General features: G+C 38.3%; 1 protein-coding gene across 1 annotated transcript in view; it reads left to right on the top strand.

Annotated features, from left to right (window-relative positions):
• The first annotated feature begins 1,297 nt into the window (after positions 1–1,297).
• The window catches only part of UBR3 (ubiquitin protein ligase E3 component n-recognin 3), a 91,706-nt gene continuing 69,275 nt past the window's right edge, over positions 1,298–23,728 (top strand). Inside the window, exons 1-7 of the mRNA XM_015819177.2 lie at positions 1,298–1,419; positions 9,275–9,414; positions 11,253–11,411; positions 14,321–14,464; positions 14,938–14,987; positions 20,733–20,799; positions 22,835–22,965. Coding sequence (XP_015674663.2) covers positions 1,298–1,419; positions 9,275–9,414; positions 11,253–11,411; positions 14,321–14,464; positions 14,938–14,987; positions 20,733–20,799; positions 22,835–22,965 — 813 coding nt within the window. The remainder of the gene's footprint in view (positions 1,420–9,274; positions 9,415–11,252; positions 11,412–14,320; positions 14,465–14,937; positions 14,988–20,732; positions 20,800–22,834; positions 22,966–23,728) is intronic.

Genomic DNA, 23,728 nt, shown 5'->3' with positions numbered 1-23,728 from the left:
CGCTAGAGATTGATGACACTTGTTCCTTTGGCACGGAGAAAATTTAGGAGAACGTTTCAGATCAGAAAGATCTTATTCTGGGGTGCCTGCTATTAGACTATTTAGCAACAGCTTGCTATGTAAGAAGACCGGGTGAGCGCCCTGCTTCATCCCTGATAAGTTTCTGGTCCTACTTCCTTAAAAGTTTCATCCAGCCATAATCAACGCCTAACCGGATTACGTTCATTAAAGGAAGGCGGGCAAGAAGAACTTGGCACCACGAGAAAAGTGCCGCTCAAAGTCCTAAGCCAGGGGTAGTCAACCTTGGCTCTTTTATGACTCGTGGACTTCAACTCCCAGAATTCCTGAGCCAGCTAAGCTGGCTCAGGAATTCTGGGAATTGAAGTCCACGAGTCATAAAAGAGCCAAGGTTGACTACCCCTGTCCTAAGCGCATGGGGGGGGGGGCGACCTCAGCGACCCCTGCAACGCGGACTAAAGTCTCCCCGGGGGCAGATTCGCTCCCGAGCAAGCACGCGGGGATTGCAGCTCTTGGTTTTCCCCGAGGCCTTTCGCAGAAAGCGCCTTTTCAACCGGCTCTTCCACCTGACGAAGGTCCCGTCCCGAGCCTATGCGAGCAGCGTTTATCAGGGCGGGCACCACCAGCGAGTCTTTTCACGGAGCGGGGGTGGAGGCGGGGGGGGAGACGACGGGAGACTCTCGGAGAGGTCAAAGTAGTAAGGGCGGCCGGCAAGCAGACCGCCCAGCGCTGTGGCAGAAGGTGGAGGGGAGAGTGTACTGTAGGCGGCCGGGGTGCTGACTTTCCCGGCTATCGCGAGAGGCGCCGCTAGGAGGGAAGGGAGGGGAAAGGCGAGAGAGGGAGGCAGGTGAGGGAAGAAGCGCAGCTAGAGTCGGAGGGCTGCTGCGCCGCCCGTAGCGGCTGCCTTGGTGGAGGGACGTCCTCGGCCGCCCTCATGGCGGGCGCGGGGGCTGGAGGGGGCGCCCAGGAGAAGCGGGCTACGGCGGCGCGCCTGAAAGCGGCCCTCAGCGCCGCCGCCGCCGCCGCCGCCGAAGAGAGCGAGGCTGCCGGAGAACTCCAGGCGCTCCTGGAGCGGGTCTTGGGTCCCCTGGCGGGCAGCGACGACACCGAGGCGGTGTCCGAAGCGCTGGGGTGGTGCCGCTCTTTGCTGGCGGGCGGCGAGCCGTGGGACGGCTTCGTGCAGGCTGTCAGGGCCTATGACCCGGCCACGCTCTGCGGCCTGGTGTGGACGGCCAACTTCGTGGCCTACCGCTGTCGGACTTGCGGCATCTCGCCTTGCATGAGCCTCTGCGCCGAGTGCTTTCACCAGGGCGAGCACGCCGGACACGACTACAACATGTTCCGCAGCCAGGCAGGGGGGGCCTGCGACTGCGGCGACGGCAACGTAATGCGGGAAGCCGGGTGAGTGGAAACAAGCCCGCTGGCTAGCCAATGGGAGGGTCCCGGGGCCGCTCCAGCAAAATGGGGGGGGGGGGGTTCAGGAAAGCCACGAATGGCTCGCTCGCTCGCTCTGTTCCCTTTCTCTCCCAAGGGGTTTTGAAGGAAGCGCACGTGCCAAAATAAAAATAAAAATCGTGCATGACAGGGCTGTGATCCGGAAGGACAGGTGGATGGAAGCTCTGTAAAGAAGTTAGCCACCTCTTAGGCTGACGCCTCGTGCTATTTCATTGGGACTACAGTCACTCATCTTCATGGGCGTCTGCTTTTAGGATCCTTACTCATAGTAGCTAAGACACAGTACTTTTGTGTCCATCTAGTTACAGTGTTTCTCAACCTTGACCATTTTAAGGCATGTGGACTTCAACTCCCAGAATTCCACAGCCAGCATTGCTGGCTGTGGAATTCTGGGAGTTGAAGTCCACATGCCTTAAAATGGTCAAGGTTGAGAAACACTGATCTAGTATGTGTTGAATCGGGGATAAGCCCCTAGAATGCAGCACAACCTCCCGCGTACTCTGTAGCATCAATATGTCCTGCTCCCTAAATGTATTGTAGAATCTAACATATTGTGGCATACATTTTTGTGAAGCAGGTTTTAGTTGGTAGAAGCCATAATACATTTGTCTTTAAAGAAAACTTACTCTTAAGCTTACACTTGTTCCACAAGCTGCATTCCTTTGCGAATTACAATCCTTACTTCAACCAGAAGTCCTAAATTATTCTTAGAAGAGAAAATATCAGTTCTTGGACGTGAAAGTTAGGTATCAATAATTCTGCCAGCCAGGTTCAAACTCTTGGACGTTTTCCTTGGCCCCTGGAGGCCTATAAGATTTTGCTGTTAAAATTCTGATAGGGTTAGTGTATCTATAAAAACAAAAGCACAAACGTGGTAGAAGGCAGATTAATGTGGCTCCATATTTCCTGATTCATAGGTTTTAAATATGAGATTGAACACTGTACTATTAATAAAAGATACAGTACTCTTCTGCTCATTAATTGTATTTATTTATTGATCTTTTACATTAAGTTGAAAGAAGAGTAATGTTGCAGGGCTCTGTATAAGTTAGAATTGTTAAGTTTGCATCTTACATATTCCAGGCAATACAGCAGTACTTCTTTTTATTCTGTGTTCTTCCTGAAGTTAAAAACATTGGCTTGACTCACTACACTATGCCAGTATATTAATTCATGATTCTGTATAATAAATAAAAACAGAAAATTGTAGGGAATTCATTCTAATGTGAATTCATATCTTATGTGAATTCATTCAGTAGTATCCCTCTTGCTAGCTATAGGTCAGCAAGTTGTAGAAGTTTCCATATAGTTTTCTATGTTTTCACCAAAATGCCCATGACATTATTACCCCATATCCTCTTAACACTGGTAGAGATTATTTATAACTATGTCTTTAGCCCTTCCATATGAATGTTTATATTATTAGGAGGCTTTATAAAGTTGTCAATCGAAGGTTATGCAAGGGCTTATTTTTGACATTTGAGAAATAGAGAAATCCCACATACCGAATAACTCTTGTCTATAGTAGGAAATATAGGAGAAATGGGGCACAGGCTGTTGCACTGAAGACTTGTTTCTAATTTCGGTCCAGATTATAAATCCTTGGACAAAATAATATCCAAGCAAATTACCAAAACAAATTCCTGTACAACATGCTTTTATTTTGTGGCAAAACAAAATGTTGACTTCTGAATTTGAATGCTAGTGATCAGAGAACGATCTTTGAAACATGGTTCACGTATATAGCATAAAGAATAATAGAGGGCCAACGGGATAAGGAAGTACTTGAAAAAGGTTAGAAAATATAGATTACCTTAAAGAATGGAGTAAATAGTTGGAACAAGAAAGTAGCCTGAGAGAAGAGCTGACTGACAAAATGATGCAAAGAATTATAATAAAAGAGATGACACATGGGGCATATTTCCTTTTTGAAAGTCAATAATGCACTCAAATGTTGGGTAGAGCTGCTGCTAGTGGTGCCGGGGTAATAGTAGATGTCAAGTTGCTATGAGGGCATACTTTTAGTTCAGTACTTTTTTGACAGGATGAGATGATTGAATGCTGCCAAACTTTCCTGTCACAAAGAAAGCATGTGATAGAGTCATCCTATCCTCTTCCTCCATGTTAGTAGTTTGATACATGAACTTTGAAGTATGCCAGTATGTAAATAAGTCTCAAGTGTTGACTATTCAGTGTGATATACGCTGCCCATTGTTATTAGTATGAATTTAGAGAGAGAAAACAAAATATCTGTGGGCCCTAGTCATTTTTATTTTTATGCCCGAACAGTTGCACATGACAGTAGACAAGTTTTTTGTTTAAAATATTACTACATCTTATAATTTAGTGGTAATATAACAGTAGCCTTCAGCCTTTGTGGAAAAGGTTCACACAAGTCATAAAGTGATTGCTTTTAGTTTTGAATATTATATGAACCCAGTCATTGAGATTGTAAGTAATAGTTTATGATATATTCCCAGTTAAAGTAACAGTGATGTTTCCTGCATCCTATGTTGTTACCTAAATACAATATCTGAAGAATCCTGGAAGATAAAGCAGCATGATGAATCAATGAATATTTTCTCCTGTATTTTATCACTTTGGGGCAAACAAACCAAGATTTCTACTTGAAGATGGCTTGTGTATTTAGAAAAAGACTTGCCAATTTAAAATAAAAAATTGTTAATGAGTGCCTGTGCACACATGCACGCGCACGTACACACACACACACACACACACCATTTTCTCTCACTGCCCATAGTACAAAAGTCTTTTTCCAAAGTTTTGGTCAAAAAGTCAGATATGATGTGGAGTGAGGTAGCGATCTGTATATCATTGGTATTGACATATATGGTGATAATGTCTTAATTTTTTTTTGTTCAGGGGAACTTTTTGAATGGAGGATTATTCAGTCAGGAAAACAAAAATAGTAATGAAATTATTTTTCCATGTGTCTGTAAAGAAATAGGTTTATCCCACTCCACAGATATTTATGAGAGTTAGTCATTTTTTGGGACATAAATAATTGAAAATGTGTTCACTCCTACGCAACAAGTTCTTTCTAATGGTTCTTATCAGGTTTTTTTTGTTGTTTATATTTTGGAAATGTAACTGGTTATTCTAGTCCACTGACTGGAAGTACTCCTAAGCAAGAATGTAAATAGGGAAGTGATTGTGTGGCAAAGATGAAGAACCAAGCCTTTTCTTTTTGGAGACACGGGGGATAATGGAAAGGATTATGGAAGATGGCATACTTGAATACTTATTTACATGAAAATAAAATTTTATTGCATTCTAAAGATTTCGTATACTAGCTTACACCTGAGATATTCTATACCAATGAAGTTTTTCATTTGCTCTTTTTATATCTGGAAAAAGAACATATACGAAACATAGAATAAGTTTTGGTTTAAATTAAAAAAATGTACTCCCAAAAGTTCTGCTTCCAGAACTTCAGATAGAATCTACCCACCTGTTTTGCTTAGGCTGGGAATGCTTCCTCTCAGGATGTTCTGGGAAAGTGATCAGAAACAGTCATTCTTGTTTTTATACTTCATAGCTCAGAAATTCACTGTGTCAAACTCCTTATGGCAGCTCACAATTGAGGAAGTAGGACTTTTAGGAATTCAGAGGAGGCAGGTTTATTGTAATCAGCAAAGGGGTGAGATGGTAGAATCTTGAAAACTGTATAGCAAGTGTAGTTACTGAGTATATTAGGACTATGCTTTTATTGCCTTCTAGCAATCTTGATTTAATGTGAAGAATGCTAGTTGCTTATCTGAAATCACAAAATGTCCATCTGTCCTTGTTTTGCTGTATTTTAGAAGCATAGGTTTTATTCTTGGGTCAGATAATTCCATCACAACTGCCTCTCAAGGTTAAGATCAGTGGTTCTCAACCTGTGGGTCGGGACCCCATTTGGGGTCGATCGACCATTTCATGGGGGTCGCCAAGCAAGGCTGTCCGCCAATTTTTTTGTCCGCCATTTCCCCCCCCCTTTTCCAGCGGGTGCCTTACCTCCCTTGGGCTGGGCCAGCTGGTGGTTGGCCTGCTCCGTCTCTGCCGCTTGCCAGCTACGCCTCGACCGGCGCAGGGGGCGGAACCACGCATACGTGGCGCTCCCGGGCAGGGAAAGTCCTCGACTTACGACCGGTTGGGTAGTCCTCGACTTACGACCGGTTTAGTCCTCGACTTACGACCGGTTTAGTCCTCGACTTACGACCAGTTGGGGTCGCGGCATTAAAAAGGTTGAGAACCACTGGTTAAGATGGTTCTTCTGCTAATGTTTTGGAAGGCCGTGAGAATTACTCTTTTCCACTGAGCTTTTAGCTGAAATATATTGTGGAAGGAAGGGCTGAAGAGAGGCAGGGGTAGGGCTGCATGCTTATGGCCCCATTCTTCAACTTTGAGCTTTATCATCTGTAGTGCTTAATTACTGTGCACACTTGCAACCTTAGGTGCTTTTTAAGATCAACAGGAGATAACATGAAATGGAAAGACACATAGTCCTTAACTTACAACCAGTGGTGGGATTCAACCAGTTTGCACCACTTCAACAGAACCGGTAGTTACTTTTTGGTTGACCAGGCCCAGAACGGACTTCCGGAAGCGGCATCCACAAATATGTTCACATATTTGAATCCCACCACTGCTTACAACTGTTTGCTTTATGATAGCTTGAATTAACAACAGCCTCCGGAAAAGTCAGTTATGACCTAAATTTGAACTTATGTCGGACACCCCACCCCCACAATCACATGATCGCAATTTGGGCACTTGGTAATGGACTCCTATTTATGATCAGTTGCAGCATCCCGCAGCCACATGATAATTTGTGATTATTATTTTTTTGCCAGTTTCCATCACTAAATGCCACTGGTGACACTGGATTGGCATTTACAACCATGGTAAAAATCATCAAAAAAGCAGATTCAGTCATGTAATGACTGGACTTATGAGTGCAATGACTTACAATGGAAATTCCGGGCCTAATTGTGATTGTAAAATGAGGACTACTTGTAGCAGATCTGTGCATTTGTAAAAGAGAGGACAAACCCTGTCAACGTTAGCACCTAGGAACCTAAAGAATATGGTACAGGAAGAAGTGTAGAACCAATCTATGCCCTCTCATTACAAAAGAGAAGCTCACATGGTTTGCTTGCCATCTGTCTGTTATGGAACCTATAGGAACTCAAAAGTCAATTTGGGTAATCCCCAATTGGAGAGGGATGAATGTGCAGTTGACTGTAATTGGTGTACAGAATAGATAGGAAGGCTTGTAAGTTTTTTCCAAGTTTGTTTGGGAAGTCATTATTGTGACATGAGCAGCTACATAAATTGAATAATATATACATATAGTACACACGACTTGTTCCTGGTAACTGCTCTTAACTTACACATTTTGCAGACATGTCACACCCAGCAAACAAACCTCTATCGTTCTGCATGATTTCCTCCTACCCAACTGCCTGTAGTTAATACTGTTGTGTCTGTTCCCTCCATAAATCACTGAGTGTACAAACTATTATCCCTGTGAAAATGTCATACAATTCATTGGGATACTTTGCCAAAGGCTGGACTGAGTTCTGCTAAGATTGTTAAAGTTGCCTTCCAACACTTTTTCACATCCTTAGACCGCCAGGAATTTTAGATTTCTCATTTGGTTCATCTAAATAAATTTTCTTTTTCTTTTTTGTTGCGGAAGGGCAAAAATAAAATAAAAACAATTCATTGATAACAGTATTGAGACAGCTTTGGTTGCACTTGTGGATGATCTGTATTGGGCTTGAAATGAGGGTAGTGCATCCACCCTAGCTCTCCTTGGGTTCTAAGTACTCTTTAATACATCAACCTTGGTGTTATTTTGGACCAGACAAGCAGGAATTGGAGGAGCACTCACTTTAGTGGCTCTCCTCCTTCCTCTTGGATCAGCTCCAGTTGGGGTTGTGTTGGTCTAGTCCTAGACCAGGGGTAAGCAACCTTGACTCTTTTATGACTCGTGGACTTCAACTCCCAGAATTCTGGGACTTAGAAGTCCACGAGTCATAAAAGAGCCAAGGTTGCCTACCCCTATCCTAGACCTTTGTTTTGTGGGGTGCTGCAAGGCTCTCCTCTTTCCTCTTGAACATACATAAAGTTTCTGGGAGAGGTCATCAGGGTAGAGTATCATTAATCCCCAGTTGTATGTCTCTGCTTCTGGCTGCTAAACAAAATGTCGAAATTCTGCCCCAATGTGGGTGGTATGCATTTTTTTTTCTGTTAACTTGTTTGATATAAAATATTTTTTTGGAAAAAAAAGAAAAGCGGATGAACTAAAATTATTTTTACCTTGCCTGAGAAAATGGGTTAGTCTTCTTTCAGGAAGTAATTCCTTATTTGAAGCCATGGCCTAGAACTCCTGCTCAGTGTTTGAATAATATAATTGAATTAGAAAGCGATCACCAACTTTTATTATTGGTGTGTTAGTATTTTAAAAAGACTTTTCTGTGATTTCATGTAAGTACACAAATTGGCTTATATGTGGCATTAAAGTCCAGTGAATAATCATAGAATTAAAAAGGGCCATTGAAGCCCTCCCTTACTCTGTGCAGAAAACCAATTTTAAGGATCCTTAATAGTTCTAGCTTCCATCTGAGCACATGACGTGAAGGAGAGCCACAGATAGTCTTTGGGTTATGTCCACTTGTTCAGTGGCCAAAGTGACAACAATGAACGAGGGAGACTTATGACATTACAGCAAGCCACGATTTCTGACATTCCCTGCTGGCTTCCCACAAGCAAAGTCAACGGGGAAGTTGGCAGGAATAACAACAGCAATAGCATTTTGACTTATATACCGCCCCATGGTGTTTTCCAGCACTCTCTGGGTAGTCAGGATCAAAGTCCAGACTCTGGGCAGTTTGTCTGCAAGACTGCACTGTAACCATTGCACCACCAGGAAGTCAAGTCACTCCTGTTCCTGCTGCTTTTTCACTCACCCTTGCCCTATAATGCCTACCCGTGGCAGTGTGACACTCTTTTGTTTACCCTCCTGTGCTCTGTAGAGTCTGCCTGCAGCACTCCCCCATGGCTTCCACCCACTGGTCCTGTGGTACAGTAGGGACTGTCAAAATGCAGTCATGGGACATTGCATTTTACAACTGCATTGCTTAGTGATGGAAATTCCAGTTCCAATTGCCATTGCAACTCTACTAATACCTGTGACTGGCTGCATTTGCTCAATTTGTCATTATGGATAAGATCTTTTCCTAACATTACACTGGAATTTGCTTTCTTACAACTTAACTCCATTGTGCTGAATTTTGCATTCTGTGGCAATAGAGAACAGTTCCTTACTTCCTTCTGTACGACATTGTTTTTGTTTATGGGTTGTTTTCCAACTACTGTACTGTATATGCAAGGACCTTTCTTTATTTCATTCAGGAAATTGTTGAAGACTTAGTTGTTCTCCCAGGCCTTGGGGACGGAAAAATTTTGGAGCCCCCCTTTTGGCATGGTCTTGCTTTTTAGCTTTTATACTTTCCTTTTGTGGCATATATATATATATATATGTGTATGTATGTATTTATTCACACACATATGTGTATACACCTACATATACCTACCTACCTACCTACCTACCTACCTACCTACATACATACATACATACATACATACATACATACATACATACATACATACATACATAGAATTAGTTTTTAGTTTAATCTGCCTAGAGTCATTTTGGGAGTCAGACAGCCTAAAAATAAAATATATATTTTTGTTAATTGTGATAATTTAATTTTGAATTATTTTATTACAGGTTCTGCAAAAGGCATCGAATAAAATCAAGCTCAGAAGTTCCATCTGTTCCAAAAGATTTGTTGATAATGTCAGAACTAGTTCTTCCACAATTCATCTTCTGTCTTATTCAGTACTTAAGAGAAGGTTATAATGAGCCAGGTAAACCTAATACCAATATTTGTGTTTTATGTCACAAGTCAAGTTCTTAACACTACTAATAAATTTAGTTTTATTTGTTTTATTTTGATTTGGATGGGTAGACGTTTATATTCCTTTTTATTTTCAGGATCATTGAAAGTATCTATATAGTCATTAAGTGTCAACACCAACCTGATGGGGGTATCAATTTCTAGGAAATTTTAATTTCAAGTAATTTGTGATTTGCCAATGAATGGTGTTTTGCTAAAGCTTGAATAAAATATGTATATTATATATTACAAGTGAATTTAATTTCGCAAGATTCTATAAACTCCCTTGAAGCTATTTTTCCTCCTGTCCTATTTAAGCAACTTTTAATGTTTTTTGAAGAACTGGAAGAAAAAAATGAATTCCATCTGTTTCAAGATAGAAGAGAAGATGAGTTTGTATTCTGTGTTGGTTTGAAGAGTAATTCTACAAAAAACACATCACAACTAGTACACAGTGCCCTTCTTAATAAAATATGAACAGCAAAAGCCAAGCTTTAAGCACCAGATTACATTCAAGATATTGAATGGAGTGATGAGTGAAAGAAGGAAAAATACTTGGATAATTAAAAATATCAAAAATCAAGAAAATGAGTCTTCTGATTGGGTGCAAAAGTTATAAGAATAACCACAATCCTATGCTGAACACAGGAGGAAAGAAAATCAATTACTTAGTTAAAATGGTTTATTATTCTGTCACAGTCTTCTTGGAACTTCTGTGTGAAAATGTATGTTATCTGCATATCAGTGTTACTTCAACTCAAATTCCTCGTGACTTCTGTAAATGGCTTCAAGTAGATGATGCAAAATATGTGGACCAAACAGAATATTGAGGTATCCCAGAAGTTATAGAATAAAGGATAAATTCTCCAATATCATATTTTCAGAAAGGACTGAAACAAGAAGGATATAAATGGTGAAAGGTGGAAAACCACTGAGGCCCAAGGAACTAGGAAGATCATATTGCCTATCCATTCCTTGATATCAGACATCAACAAGATGAGCCAAATTAGTTCTGTCCCCAAACTAAGTAGGAATCCAAATTGTCCTACATCAAAATAATCTTTGTTATCCAAAACCACTTTGAGTGAAGTCACCAATTCTAGTCACATAAAGACATTATGAAGTGTAGTTCAATTTCATCAGGGACATGCTAGTCTTTGCACATTCCCAGGCCAGAATCCAGTTGCCATTTTCTTCCTACCTCCCTATGCCTACCAACAGTCCACTGGCAAGAGTTGGTTTACCATTGTGGCTCTACTTCCCTATGCATGCTAAACAGTGGATGGGAAGCTGCTCATCCCCTCAGCCCTGCCTCCTTTGCCCATTAACTGTCAGCTTTGAAAGTTCACTTGCTGCCTTAGCCGCACATGCCCCAATAGACACTGATTTACTGAAGCATACAAGTAGTAAAAAAAGGTAGCAACGTCTGTACTAATATTCAGAAAACTGACAGTAGTGACTGTGGTTACCAACCCAGATTGCATATGCTTTGCTAAGAGGAACTGTGATCTTATACTGGTTACCCAAAAAGAAACATTTGAACATTAAATATATATCTAAAAAAATGACATCTCATTAGGCTGGAGACCTACATGCCTTTTTGTACTAAGAGATTTCTATTGAGGAAATTCTTGACCAGCAGGTTTGTGCTTAGAATTGTTATTATGGTATGTGGTGCATGTACAATCTAAAGTTATGGTTGCAAGAGTGGTGTGTTCTGTTTGGCAAAATAATAACCAGTCAGTAGTTATTAAGCAATTCAAACCATTTACCCAATTTTGTGCAAAATTCTTGCTTGGCTTCTTTCAGTTCTTGATTTGCCATCAGAAAAAGAACTTCACAAAGTTCTTCAGATGTTGGAACCCCACATTTCATTTCTGGAAGATCTGACAAAAATGGGAGGAGCAATGCGTTCGGTCCTTACTCAAGTTTTGACCAATCAGCAGTACTATAAAAGTCATAGTTCTGGTGAGTTGTTTTATTTTGCTTGAAGGAACATTCATAATTAAACTTGTTTTAATGCTTTAGGATCAGGATAGCTGCTAAAAGAGAAGCAGGCTTTACTTTGCTATGAACTGTACATTCTATTGATCTCTTTAAGCCTTACTGATGTCAGTTTTTGCTATTTTAATTGTTGAAAAATATATATTTGAGTTGCTTTTAGGATTTGGTTTATGCTGCTAATATAGTTTAGATGTTTTAGAAACTGGTTCTTAAAAAGTTTTGTAAGCTACCTTCCACAAATGTTTGTACTGAAGAGCATATTTCAAATTCTTAAATAGAGAATATATGCTGTATATTGCTTCTGTTCTTTTTCTTAAAGTAAATTGTGTCATTGTCCCCCTAGAACAGGGCTTTTCAACCTTTTCACCCATTGTACCACTTTTAGGATATGGCAATATCCGAGTACCACCAGTCGCCTAACAAGGTGTCAAAAACTTCATGACCCCCCCCCCAAAAGGAAAAAAGTGATAAAGTACAGGTAGTCCTCAACTTACAACAGTTTGCTTAGTGACTGTTCGAAGTTAATAGCACTGAAAAAGTGCCCCCCAAGCCACAGCCGAGCAAGACACCTGCCTGCCTGCCCGGCGGCGTTCTTCCTCCTGTCCGAGGTTTTCATTGTTGTGAGCATTTCTGTTGAGGATTGGCAGCAGGGGTGGGGTGGGGGGTGTTTGGTTTTTATTCCCCCCCCCCCGTCAGCTGGGTGGTTGCAGCAGGTTTTGGTCACTTCACATGACTCTGGGATACTGTGACCATCATAAATATGAATCAGTTACCAAGCATCTGAATGTAAATCACAAGACCCTGGAGATGCTGCAACATTCCAGCTGATCGGCGCTTCTTCTGGGCTCAGCAGAAGCACCAGGATCAGCGCTGAGCTCCAGCTGGATCCTGGCACTGATCCTGGTGCTTCCACTGAGCCCTGACAGCCCCGAAGAAGCGTTGATCCTGGTGCTTCCGCTGAGCCCTGACAGCCCTGCAGCTCCAGCCATCTCTCGCTCAGGCTTGTGCGGTGCTGCCACTGGTTCAGCTCATTCCCCTCCCCCACTACCACTTTTCTAGGATGCTTGCGTACCACCTGCCAGGTGCCAATGTACCACAGGTGGTACCCGTACCACTGGTTGAAAAGCCCTGCCCTAGAACACTATATTGTTCTTCCTCTGCTCAAATTAACAAGTTCAGGTTTAAAGGTCCGTAAAGATGGAAGTAAAAGTAGTGATCTAGTTTCACACATTGCACTAAGCCATAATGTTCTTCGTTTTGTTTTGGCTTAAGAGTGTTAATGACCCACTGTTAAACCATGGATAATGGCTTAGTGTGTAAACTAGTCTATCATAGTTTATTCAGGAAAGGATAAGCAAACCATGTCTTAGTGCAGTGTAAGAATGCAGCCAGCAAGTTAAGAATGTGACAAGTAAATATGAAGGGATGAAAATAATAATAATAATAATAATAATAATAATAATAATAATAATAATAATAATAATAATAATAATAATAATAATAATACTACTACTTTAATTTATACCCCGCCCTTCTCCCGAGGGACTCAGGGCGGCTTACAGGTAAGTAAAAACAGAGCTATACAATAAATATCTAAAAACCAAATTAAAATATATATTAGATAAACCTGTTATTAGAAAAATTATAAAATCCCTATTAAAATCCCTATAAACCCCCCCCCCTAGGCCAATCCCGCTTGATGGAAAAGCNCGGAATAATCCGGATCTCTGGGGGAAGTTCATTCCACAGGGTGGGGGCTCCCACAGAGAAGGCCCTCCCCCTGGGGGTCGCCAGCCGACACTGTTTGGCCGACGGCACCCTGAGGAGGCCCGCTCTGTGGGAGCGTACCGGTCGATGGGAGGTAATCTGCGGCAGAAGACGGTCTCGGAGATACCCAGGTCCGATGCCACACAATGAACAGTGCCTCCCCTGAGGCAATTCATTATTTACCCAGTTGAGCAGCAAGTAACAAATTGCACAAAAGCAATTTGATATTTTTTACATACATGTCAGCCAATGGTGACAATTCATATTATATATATATATATATATATATATTTAAAAGGGCTATCCTTAGAGTCCATCACGACAGCAGAACTTCAGTATTTTGCAAGTTTAGTTAGAACTTCCTCTATTACTTTTTATATAATATATATAAAGTCTTTTTCCTGGTTGTAAGAATGTTCTTTAACAGCATTCTAGGGTTGAAAAGAAAACAGCATCCCCAAAACCAAATTAAAAATTTAAATAGAATTTGCACTAGTAAAGATATCAGCATGCTGGTATATTGGCCTTAATTTCAAGAGCCAAGTTTATAGTCCCCATTATGGAATGGTATCATGCAGAAATGTTCAACCTTTGATAATTAATCTGAAAAGTCACAATAAAAAGATGGATGGCTGTAGTCTGGTTGATTTTTAGTTCTGGTGTATTCATATGTCAGAAACGTCTGTGTTTCTTTTTTTTTTAATAATAATTTTTTATTAATTTTTCAATTAAAAACAAAAACATAAATCTTTTATCACAATATCAACCCCCAAAAAGAAAAAACAACAACACTAAGCAATACATTTACGGCCGTGTCCGGTGTCCCCCCCCTGCACCACCCTCAGAAATGTCTGTGTTTCTTTCTTGACTCACTGTGGCTAAATGTGCTATCTACAAAGGAATTAAATTTTCTTTTAAATTTTCTTTCTAAGTAAGCATTACAGTCTGAATGCTGGAAAATATTATTTGAAAGTAAATGCACCAATCCATCCCATAGTTTCTGTAAAGTACTTATTATAATGTTTGTTAGACAATTTTTTTTAGCCTATACCATTCTGTAAAGATTGGTCCTTGGAGTGAACTTGTATCTTTGAAATATATTTAAGGTGGTGGAGAAAATACATGTTCAAAGAAAAGCCATGAAAAATACCTAATAGCTTTGAAAGGTTCTGGACTGACATTTGCTGAAGATAAGCTTGCATGTGGAATGCAGGATCAAGCAGCTGGAGCTAGTGCTTCAGTAGTTCAAGGTTTGTGTAAAAAATACTTTTAATTGTAACTAGAAGAATTCTCATGTTTGATATGTTAATGTATAGAACTTCTAAAGTGGCTTATGACATGTTCTTGAAACAGCACAAATGCAAGGAGAACAAAGTGTGTCAGAATTCTTATTCAATTTTCAAATTTGGGGAATACCAGTTTAAATTATGGGAAACATTAGGATCCCTTTCCAATACATTTAGAAAATACAGCATTTTGGATTACAAATAGTAATTGTACTAAGATGACATTTCAACAGTAGCAACATTGGTGTTCCATTCTAGAGATAGTAATAAATTACAAGTATCACTTAAAGATTTAGCATTTTCTAGCTAAACTTTAATTCCAGATTCTAAAGAATTAATTTAGGTTTATATGGAAGAACTACTGTAGGTTTGTTTTTAAAATATTTTTCCAGTTTTGTATGAATTACAAAGGATATTTTAATTTTTAATTTCACAAGGTTTTGCAGGTTCTACACCAGCTTCAGGGCAAGGTGATTCTTCAGATGAGGTGAGACTTTCAGAATAAAATAAAATGTAATCTTGTGTGACAGAAATTAAGATACCATGAGCCTCATGGTGTTTGTTTTTGCTAACAAATTTATTTAATAGGATTATTTATGCTGAAAATGCCTCCAGTAAGAAAATTGTGATTACTACTCTTGAATTAATTTTGTCAATATTAGGAATCATAGTGTAGATCATTAATTTGCCCTTGGCTTCATTAGGTGAAGAGGAATTGTCCTGGGCCACATATAAAATATATAATGTAGTTAATAAATATAAATAACAAACTTCCTTTATTTTTATTTTTATTTTATTATCTTATGGAGCCACATGGCTAGCTATCCAGACCCAAGGGTTGGATACCTCTGGTGTTAATACTGTAGTAACTTCTGAAAATAGGCTAGCTTAATATTATGTACATTTACTTCTGTAAAACAGGTTTTAATCAGTCTTACTGAGAAGATGATATGCATACTTCTAAATCTTTGTGGTCTATTACATTTTTCCACATTTGACATTTATATTATAAATCAGATTTATCTTAAACTATGCGGTAAAGGTAGGAGAGAAAAATGAATCCTGGCATAAATATGCATTCAGTTTTCTAAACCAGCAATTCTCCAAACAAGAAAAAGCCTTTAAGAAGAAATTAGACAACCATTTGTCTGAAATACTATAGGACAGTGATGGCGAACTTTTTAGAGACTGAGTGCCCAAAAACTGGCCCGGCCGCCATTCTCCGCCCCTGCTCCGCCCCCACCCCATCCCCCATCCTACCTGCTCGCAGGGCCACTCACCGCCTCCAGGGCCCGCCACAGATCACCCAGGCAGCCCAGCAGCGCCATGGCGACCACGCCCTCTGCCCACGACCTGCAACATCAACTGTGCGCAATGGGGCGTGAGAGCAGAGTCTTGTCTACGCTGCCTGGCTGTCATGTTCTTGGCTGCGCTGCTTCGCGTGGGCCACATTCAGGGGCAACTCTCCTCCAGAGGGGCTGCTGGTGAGGGGGTCGCGGGGGAGGCGAGGCTGGGGCAACAGCATGTGTGCCCATAGAGGGCTCCGAGTGCCACCTCTGGCACGCGTGCCATAGGTTCGCCACCACTGCTATAGGATTTCTTACTTGAATAAGGGGTTGGACTAGAAGACTTCCAAAGTCCCTTCCAACTCTGTTATTCTGAATAATTACTGGATTAGCTCTTTCCTCTTAACCAATCAATGTAGTACAGAAATAAAAGAGGAAATATGGGGAAAGGAACTGTTGAAGCTTCAGTCTCTCTGTAGTTGTGGTCTGAAACTAGGCTTCTGGCTCAGAGTCAAGAAAGATTTAGCTGATGTAGTTTCTACATATGGAAGCAAACAGTGCCATATATTGCAACTATATACAGAGATCACTTTATTTTATATTCACATGGATGGTTAAGGACTTTTAAAACATACATAAATGGAGAGTTAGTTTGATAAAAATAAATCTGTGAAGAAAAAAGAAAAAATAACATCTTAAACATCACATTTTATAATTTTATAAAATATTTTTCTATTATATGTTCCTATTTAAATGTTATCTAAACTGAGAATATTATTTCAATGGAGAATCCACTCAATAAATGAATAATGTTAAGTTCTGAAGAGACAGCCAAGAATTGGTTGCCTTTTTACTTTTCTAAAAAAAGGCAGGATTTCACCTTATGAAAAGTCTTTAAATTTATTATCTTCTTTCAGGCCTTCTCTGTCTCTTGCCCAGGACAGAATATTTCCTTCTATTTTCACTATCTTGTTCTAGTTCTGAAGCTATTTATCTTTCAAAGGTTTTCCTATATCTTAATTATATTATAATAACAACAACAACAACAACAAACAATAGTAATAATAGTATTAATAGTAATAGTAATAATAGTAGTAATAATAATACCACATATGCTTGAAAGCTTGCTTGTCTTGTTCTATTTCATTTGAGTGTTCATTTTTACGAAAAATTAGCCCCCTTTTTGACCCTGTCAAAGACCTAAGTGAATACTTCAAAATCCTTGAATAAAACTGAATGACTCTTGATTATGCTTGTACCATTGCAGCACTTTTAGAAAATCTCTCAGAGTCCATAAACAATACTTCCAGCTACTATTCAGACCTCTCAGAAACTATTTATGTGAGTTATAACCAACAGTATTTTCCAACAGTACACAGGCTCAGCTATCCTATGTACTGCCACTGAGACTGTTCTTCAAGTTCTAGTGTTGGGCCCCATCCATCGTAGGAGCTTCTCAGGCAAGCATAATTTGGGGTGCTATTTTCCAGAATAAGTAAATCTGTTGAAATGTCTATATGGCATGGGGGTGGGGAAAGGGGGTAATTGACATTTTGTTGTCTCTCAGTCTTTTCTATCAAACCTTCATTTAGGTTTGGTAGAATAAATAATCAGTGTAGGCAAAATCAGATGAAAGCCTTAATCAATATGGAGGAAGGGATTAGATTTAATCCTGCATCCATGACACCCTCATTTTTGTTTAAATAAATTACTTGATACCAGGCTCCTAGGATTGCATCTGCTTTATTTAACACCTCTCCTTAAAAAGAAATACTGAATACTTTGATCTCTTTAGCTAAGGCAATATTGTATTTATCCATGCACGCTTTATGTCTTCCTTCAGGTCTTCCAATTTTCAGTGTCCTGAGGGAAATTAAAATTAATATTTGAGAGCTAGTTGGGTCTAGTGGTTGAGGCACCAGATTAGAAATCAGGAAACTGAGTTCTAGTTCTGCCTTAAGCATGAAAGCTGGCTGGGTGATTTCAGGTCAGTTTCTCTTTCTGAGCAATAATTTCAGCCATATTGAAGCCAGTTTATGCGCATCCCGTTGTAGAAAAGGTCTTTGCACAAAACTAAGAAAACTGCACAATGTATATTGTAAAGACTTCTCCTAATTTTATACTACAGTGGCATTTTGAACCAAACCTGAGTGAATCAGAGGAGTATAATGCAGTATTAGTCTTACTACACCTCAGTTTGTTGATATGTTTCTCATCTTCTAACACCTAGTTGTAGTGGAAAAAAAGGAGAGGACAATTGCTTTCAGAGTGAGATTTGCATATTCCCATAAGACCCAAATTAACCATTCTTGCCCCAGTCAAAGCCTCCCTACAATCTCATCTCAACAAATAGAAGCCTCCTCACCACTTCCATTATTTCAAATCTGTCTGAACCTTCAGGGTATGTACTCAGTCTTCTCTTACTTTTTCCTTCCCTTTTCAAGTCAGTGGATTTTGTCATATTCTTCTTAGTTTTTTTCCAAATTTGTTTTGTTTTTTGTTTTTTGCTGTTCTTTTAGAAATAGTCATGGCAGAAATTCAGCTAACAAAACTTTCCCTTTTGTATTGTTGAGATTACTACATTTCTGCAGGTCATTTTTATTATAAACAATAAAACTAGTCAAAAACTATCTCTTCTTGAAAAATCACAATTCATATCATTAGCAGTAGTTCAGGTTCAGCTTTAGAATATGACTTTTTCTGATGCTATTTCATGGTAGTTTTCAGCTAAGGTTGAAGAAATAAATGTTTCTAATCTCAGTAAACGTTTTCAGGACCATACCAGATTGTATTTATAGGAGAAACAGAATGAGGTCTTTAGGCCCACAACAATGTAGAAAATGTTAGTTGAATCACAGGATCTATTACACCCTAGCACTACAGTATTATTTATATTGGTATAATGCAGTATACTGTGGCTTACTTTAATCTTTTTAACTAAAATAAAACCACTGAAGTTGAAATCAATTTCCTATATTAATGAAGCAAACCAGAAGGATGCCTCTATTTCTTAAGTCTCTATACAAAACTAGACGCAAAGAAATAAAACTCTGAAAGCCTTGGATGTATCCTCCAGGATTAGTTTGGAAATTGCCACAAAATTATAATTTTTAATATGACACAAGAGAGAAAAAGTTCCCTAAAGGATAATCTTATTAATTAAAGTTAATTTATATTTGGCTGTTTTGTCCTAGTAATACCTGACTTTTGAAAATGGCCTCTGCCATTTGGTCTGAAGACTATTGCATACCCCAACTATATAGTAAGAGAATTTAGAGGGATATTTGCTGCAGGGATCTTTTCAGGTGGGGCTGGACAGAATAGGGCATCCAAAGGTATTGTTTGTTGTGTTGAAAATTGATTTTCTTAAGGGTTTCTGAGTAGGTAAAAAAGGTAAAAAAGGAAATGAATGTTTAACACCAATATGCTTCGGTTATTTAATTTTGCAATTTTAAATTCTTTATTAATCAATTTTGTATGATAAACAGAGAACTTTAAAATCCATATTGATAGGGATTTTTTAAATAAATATAAATCTATACAGATAAGATTTAAAATCTTAAAAATCAATTCTCTCTGATTTTTCTACTCAGATGAAATTAAAGATAGCATATTTACTTCCAAGAAAATAATAAATCTAATGCCTTTTTTAATGATATTGGTGTATTTCAACTGTTTTTGCTCCAGTATGTATTCCTATTTTTATATATCAGTTATGTAGATATTATATATATAATGTAGATATTATATATAGTATTTCCTATGAGAGAATCGGGGGAGATCTCCAACAGTTACTGAAAACATTATCTCCTTTTCTAAAGTTAATGATTCTGCCTTTGATATTTATTTATGTATTGAATTTAAGTGAATGTCATTAGGTTTCTCTGAATAATTAGATTTCCCTGTCTTGAAGGGAAGATAAATACTTAATTGGATTTTAATTTAGCAAAATGCCATTATACTATTTCAGTAGGTTGCCATTAAATACAGTGGATATAAAATGTCTACGCACCCCTTTTAAAATGCCAGGTTCTTGAAATATAAAAAAATCAAACCAAGATAAATCACAACCTGGCATTTTAACAGGAGAGTGTAGACTTTTAATATCCACCCTATATTTCCAATTGGTTGATGGAAGAAATGTCTTGCATTATGTAATAATTAGATATTGGAAAATGCTTCAGATGTGAGAAAATACTTCAGATTCTTTTAATAGTTCTTAAACTTTGAATGTTTCCAGTCATTTTCTAATAATTGTGGTCTTTTGCAAGTGTTTCTAATTGAGTGCATTGTAACCAAACAGTATTTGCTTCTAAACAAATATGCTTATAATTTAAGCGACTCTTATATAGTATCCCATAAATTATTTTTCCATTAATTGGCAAATTCCTCCTTGATTATGCTTTCCAATCTTAGCTTAGAGCAGGGGCTCCCAACCGGGGGGTGCTCGCACTCCCTGGGTGTGCGAGACGATATTCCAGGGGGTGCAAAAATTTGGGTTTTCAAAATTATAGTGTATATGCATAATTCGTTGCTGTTATTTTGAATTTTTGTAAGGGGTACGAGAATATATCAGAAGTGTTCTAGGGGTGCGGGGTATGGAAACGGTTGGGAGCCGCTGGCTTAGACTTTTAGTAGTTCTTTAAAGACAGTTTATGTGGGATAAGATCCCCAAGTGATATAACCACAACAGAAGAACATTTAAACAGAAGGACATTTAAAAGAGACTATAAGAAGTTTTTTGATGAAGAATATATTTTTATAACCTATTTGTAATAAATAGCACGCTAATATTTAGCTTGAAATACTGGACGCATTTCTGAATAACATATGGCGGTAAAATAATGTTCTTAGGGGGAGTCTGTTTTTATATTCCCTCCCAGCACAGTATAATAGATCTTATGTTAGATTTTTCTATTAATCCATTTTCAATCTCTTTATTTTAGGAAGATCAGGATGGTAACCAAGGTGTGGGAAAGTGCAAGAGAGTGAAACTAAGTACCACCACCAAAGGTATATAGCAAATAGTTTGTTGGATACTTTATAGTTTATAACAAGTTTTATCCAATTGGTAGTTTTGAGCTTCCATGGATGAAGGTGAATGTGCTTTCAAGATCTGTAATGTGTATGATATTATAGAAGCAAAAGTAAATGCATATATATGTGTGATAGATGGATGGAAGGATGGATGATAGATAGATAGATAGATAGATAGATAGATAGATAGATAGATAGATAGATAGATAGATAGATAGATAGATAGATAGATAGATAGATAGATAGATAGATAGATTGTCTTTGGACAATGCTGGCTCCCTTGCCCAAGAAACAGAGATGAGCATCATGCATTACTAACAGAAAAATCTTTACCTTTATTTATTTATACACACACACTTTTGTTTCTATAGTATTGTATGTGTGAGTAATATAAACTGACTACAAGACTTAAGTAGAGTGCTATGCATTTTTGAATCCTAAGAGGAAAAATGGCTTATGGCATAGTTGGATAAACAGGTGCCATTAGCTGTTTGTAAGGAAGATATTCCATGTACACTGTCTTAAACCACTAAAAAAGTAATGTATATATGCAATAGATACATAAATAATTGAATGTAGGCATTTGCAGAAAAGAGCTCTCCTATCCATTAATTTCCTTCATATAAGACAGGGGTCCCCAACCCCGGTCCGTGGACCAGCACTGGGCCACTGTATGCCAGAAACCGGGCCGCACAAACAAGCAAAGCCCCATCCACAGGATGCAGGCAGCATGCAAAACCAGTCCCCCTCCGGTTCATGAAAAAACCTCTCTGCATGGAACCGGTCTGTGGTGTCCAAAAGGTTGTGGGCCACTGATACAAGACTTCCTGATCTCATTTCACACAACCAGACTTTAACTCCTAATATTCAGCTGGTGAAAAAAAATGTGAACAATGTCTACAAAAGAGGATCCCTTTTATTAGCCTTACTACACATCCTTCTTTAATTTGTATTTCCTTGAATGATGTTCCCAGTATATGGCTAAGAACGCAGAAAATAGTTCTAATTAAACTTGAACCCAAATTAATTAAACATACAGTAATAGGTAGACTTTATTCAGAATGAACTATGGGTTTTCTCTACAGGGATATAAGGAAGTTGGCTTAAGAGCAGAACGGGAGTAAAGGATAGAAGTCTATCTGTTCTATTCTCAGTGGCAAGACTTTGACTTTGATTCAGGACATCATGAATTATTATTCAGGTTTTCAACTGTACGTTTAAAAAATGTGGAAGCTTTTGGCTAAAGGAGACTGGGACACCAAGCAAGCTACTTATTCCTATTTCAGTGGAGAATTGCTGGATTTGTCAGTCATCTTAAGATGGCTTCCAATGAAATCATTTCCCACAAGCACTGATAGATTCAATCTGCTGGATCATGCAAGTACAACAATAACTGGATCCAGATATGTACTTTCTTCCTATGGCCTTGGGCCACCTGAAAACATGGTCCAGAGGTTTGGGTGATACTCCGTTAGCAAAATGAAATGTAGAAAAAAAGGTGGGATTGATGGAAATAGCCTTTCTTACAATGAAGATGTTTTGCTGAACTTTATACCCTTCTATAAACATACCCTTCATTCCCTTCTATAAACCTTTTAATTTATGGAATGGCTATTTTGAATCCCAAACCATTGTGATCTGTAACAACATAGACAATGTGTTTGTACACACACTAATTTTTGATTATTTTTTATTTGCACATTCCTGATGGCATTAACATCTTAACATGATCTTAAAATTAAAAAAAGAGTTGCAGTACTATCCCATTAAATTAGCTAGTAAAATAGACACAATCATGCAGCATTTTGATACATGTTACTAGAAAGTAAATTATTTGCATTTATGATAAGAAAATCACTAACTCTAATGCTGTTAGTTACTTTGAGAACATGATTTATGCTTAATATTTTGCTGGAATATATTAATTTGTTAAGATATCAATACTAGTAAAGCCAAAACATGATGTTCGCCTTGACCCTTTCATCTAGCTTTTATTTTCATTTTTGTACAGATCAGTCCATCTTGGATGTTTTGAAGCATAAGTGTTTTCTAGAAGAATTATTATTTTGGACAATAAAATATGAATTTCCTCAAAAAATGGTAACTTTCTTGCTCAACATGCTTCCAGATCAAGATTATAAGGTATTAGTGTATTTCTTCTTTCTTTTGTTCAGGCAGTTCTTACAGCAATTTGTGTGAAATCATTTGTGGTAGTCTAAGGCCATTGTTAGAGGAAAAAATCCAACAATTAAACACAATATTCAGTATACTAATAGAAAGTAATATAGAAAATAATATGAACTAAATTGCAGTAGTTAAAAATGTCAAGATAGCTGTTGAAAGGAGTCAGAAGTGTTTTGAACAATGTTATGAGTTGGCTGGAGGTGAAAATATAACACCTCACTGGTAGATCCCTTCTTCCAAGAGGTAACCATTAAAGATAGTTATGATTAGTTACTATCAGTGAACTTCTTGATTTATTCAACCAGATCTACCAAAAACGTCATCTTTCAGGCCAGTTCTTGGAAGAATTAAAAAAGTGACATTCTGCCCATAACCAGAAATATAGAACTTAACAGAGGACTAGCTGTGCAATCAACCAGAAGACTAGCTGTACATCAGGAAGATTTCAGACTAAGCAAATTAACCCAAATATTTGGATATAAAAAAGAGTTTATTGGAAAAGATGAAATGTAGGAAGCACAAAGAAAGGTCGTATCACACAGAATTTGGATAAAATTAATACACTCAGCCTAATTTATCTACAGTATGCATTTCTTTGAGTAAGACTATTTAGTTTCAAAACTTGTTTAGAATGTATTGTAGATAAGATGATCTAAAAGAAATAATAATAATAATAATAATAATAATAATAATAATAATAATAATAATAATAATAATAATA

Source organism: Protobothrops mucrosquamatus, unplaced genomic scaffold, assembly GCF_001527695.2.
Source record: "Protobothrops mucrosquamatus isolate PMUCROS unplaced genomic scaffold, P.Mucros_1.0 scaffold866, whole genome shotgun sequence".
Taxonomy (NCBI): Eukaryota; Metazoa; Chordata; class Lepidosauria; order Squamata; family Viperidae; genus Protobothrops; species Protobothrops mucrosquamatus.
The sequence above is the reverse complement of the archived record's forward strand: the minus strand, read 5'-3'. Positions and strand labels throughout refer to the sequence as shown.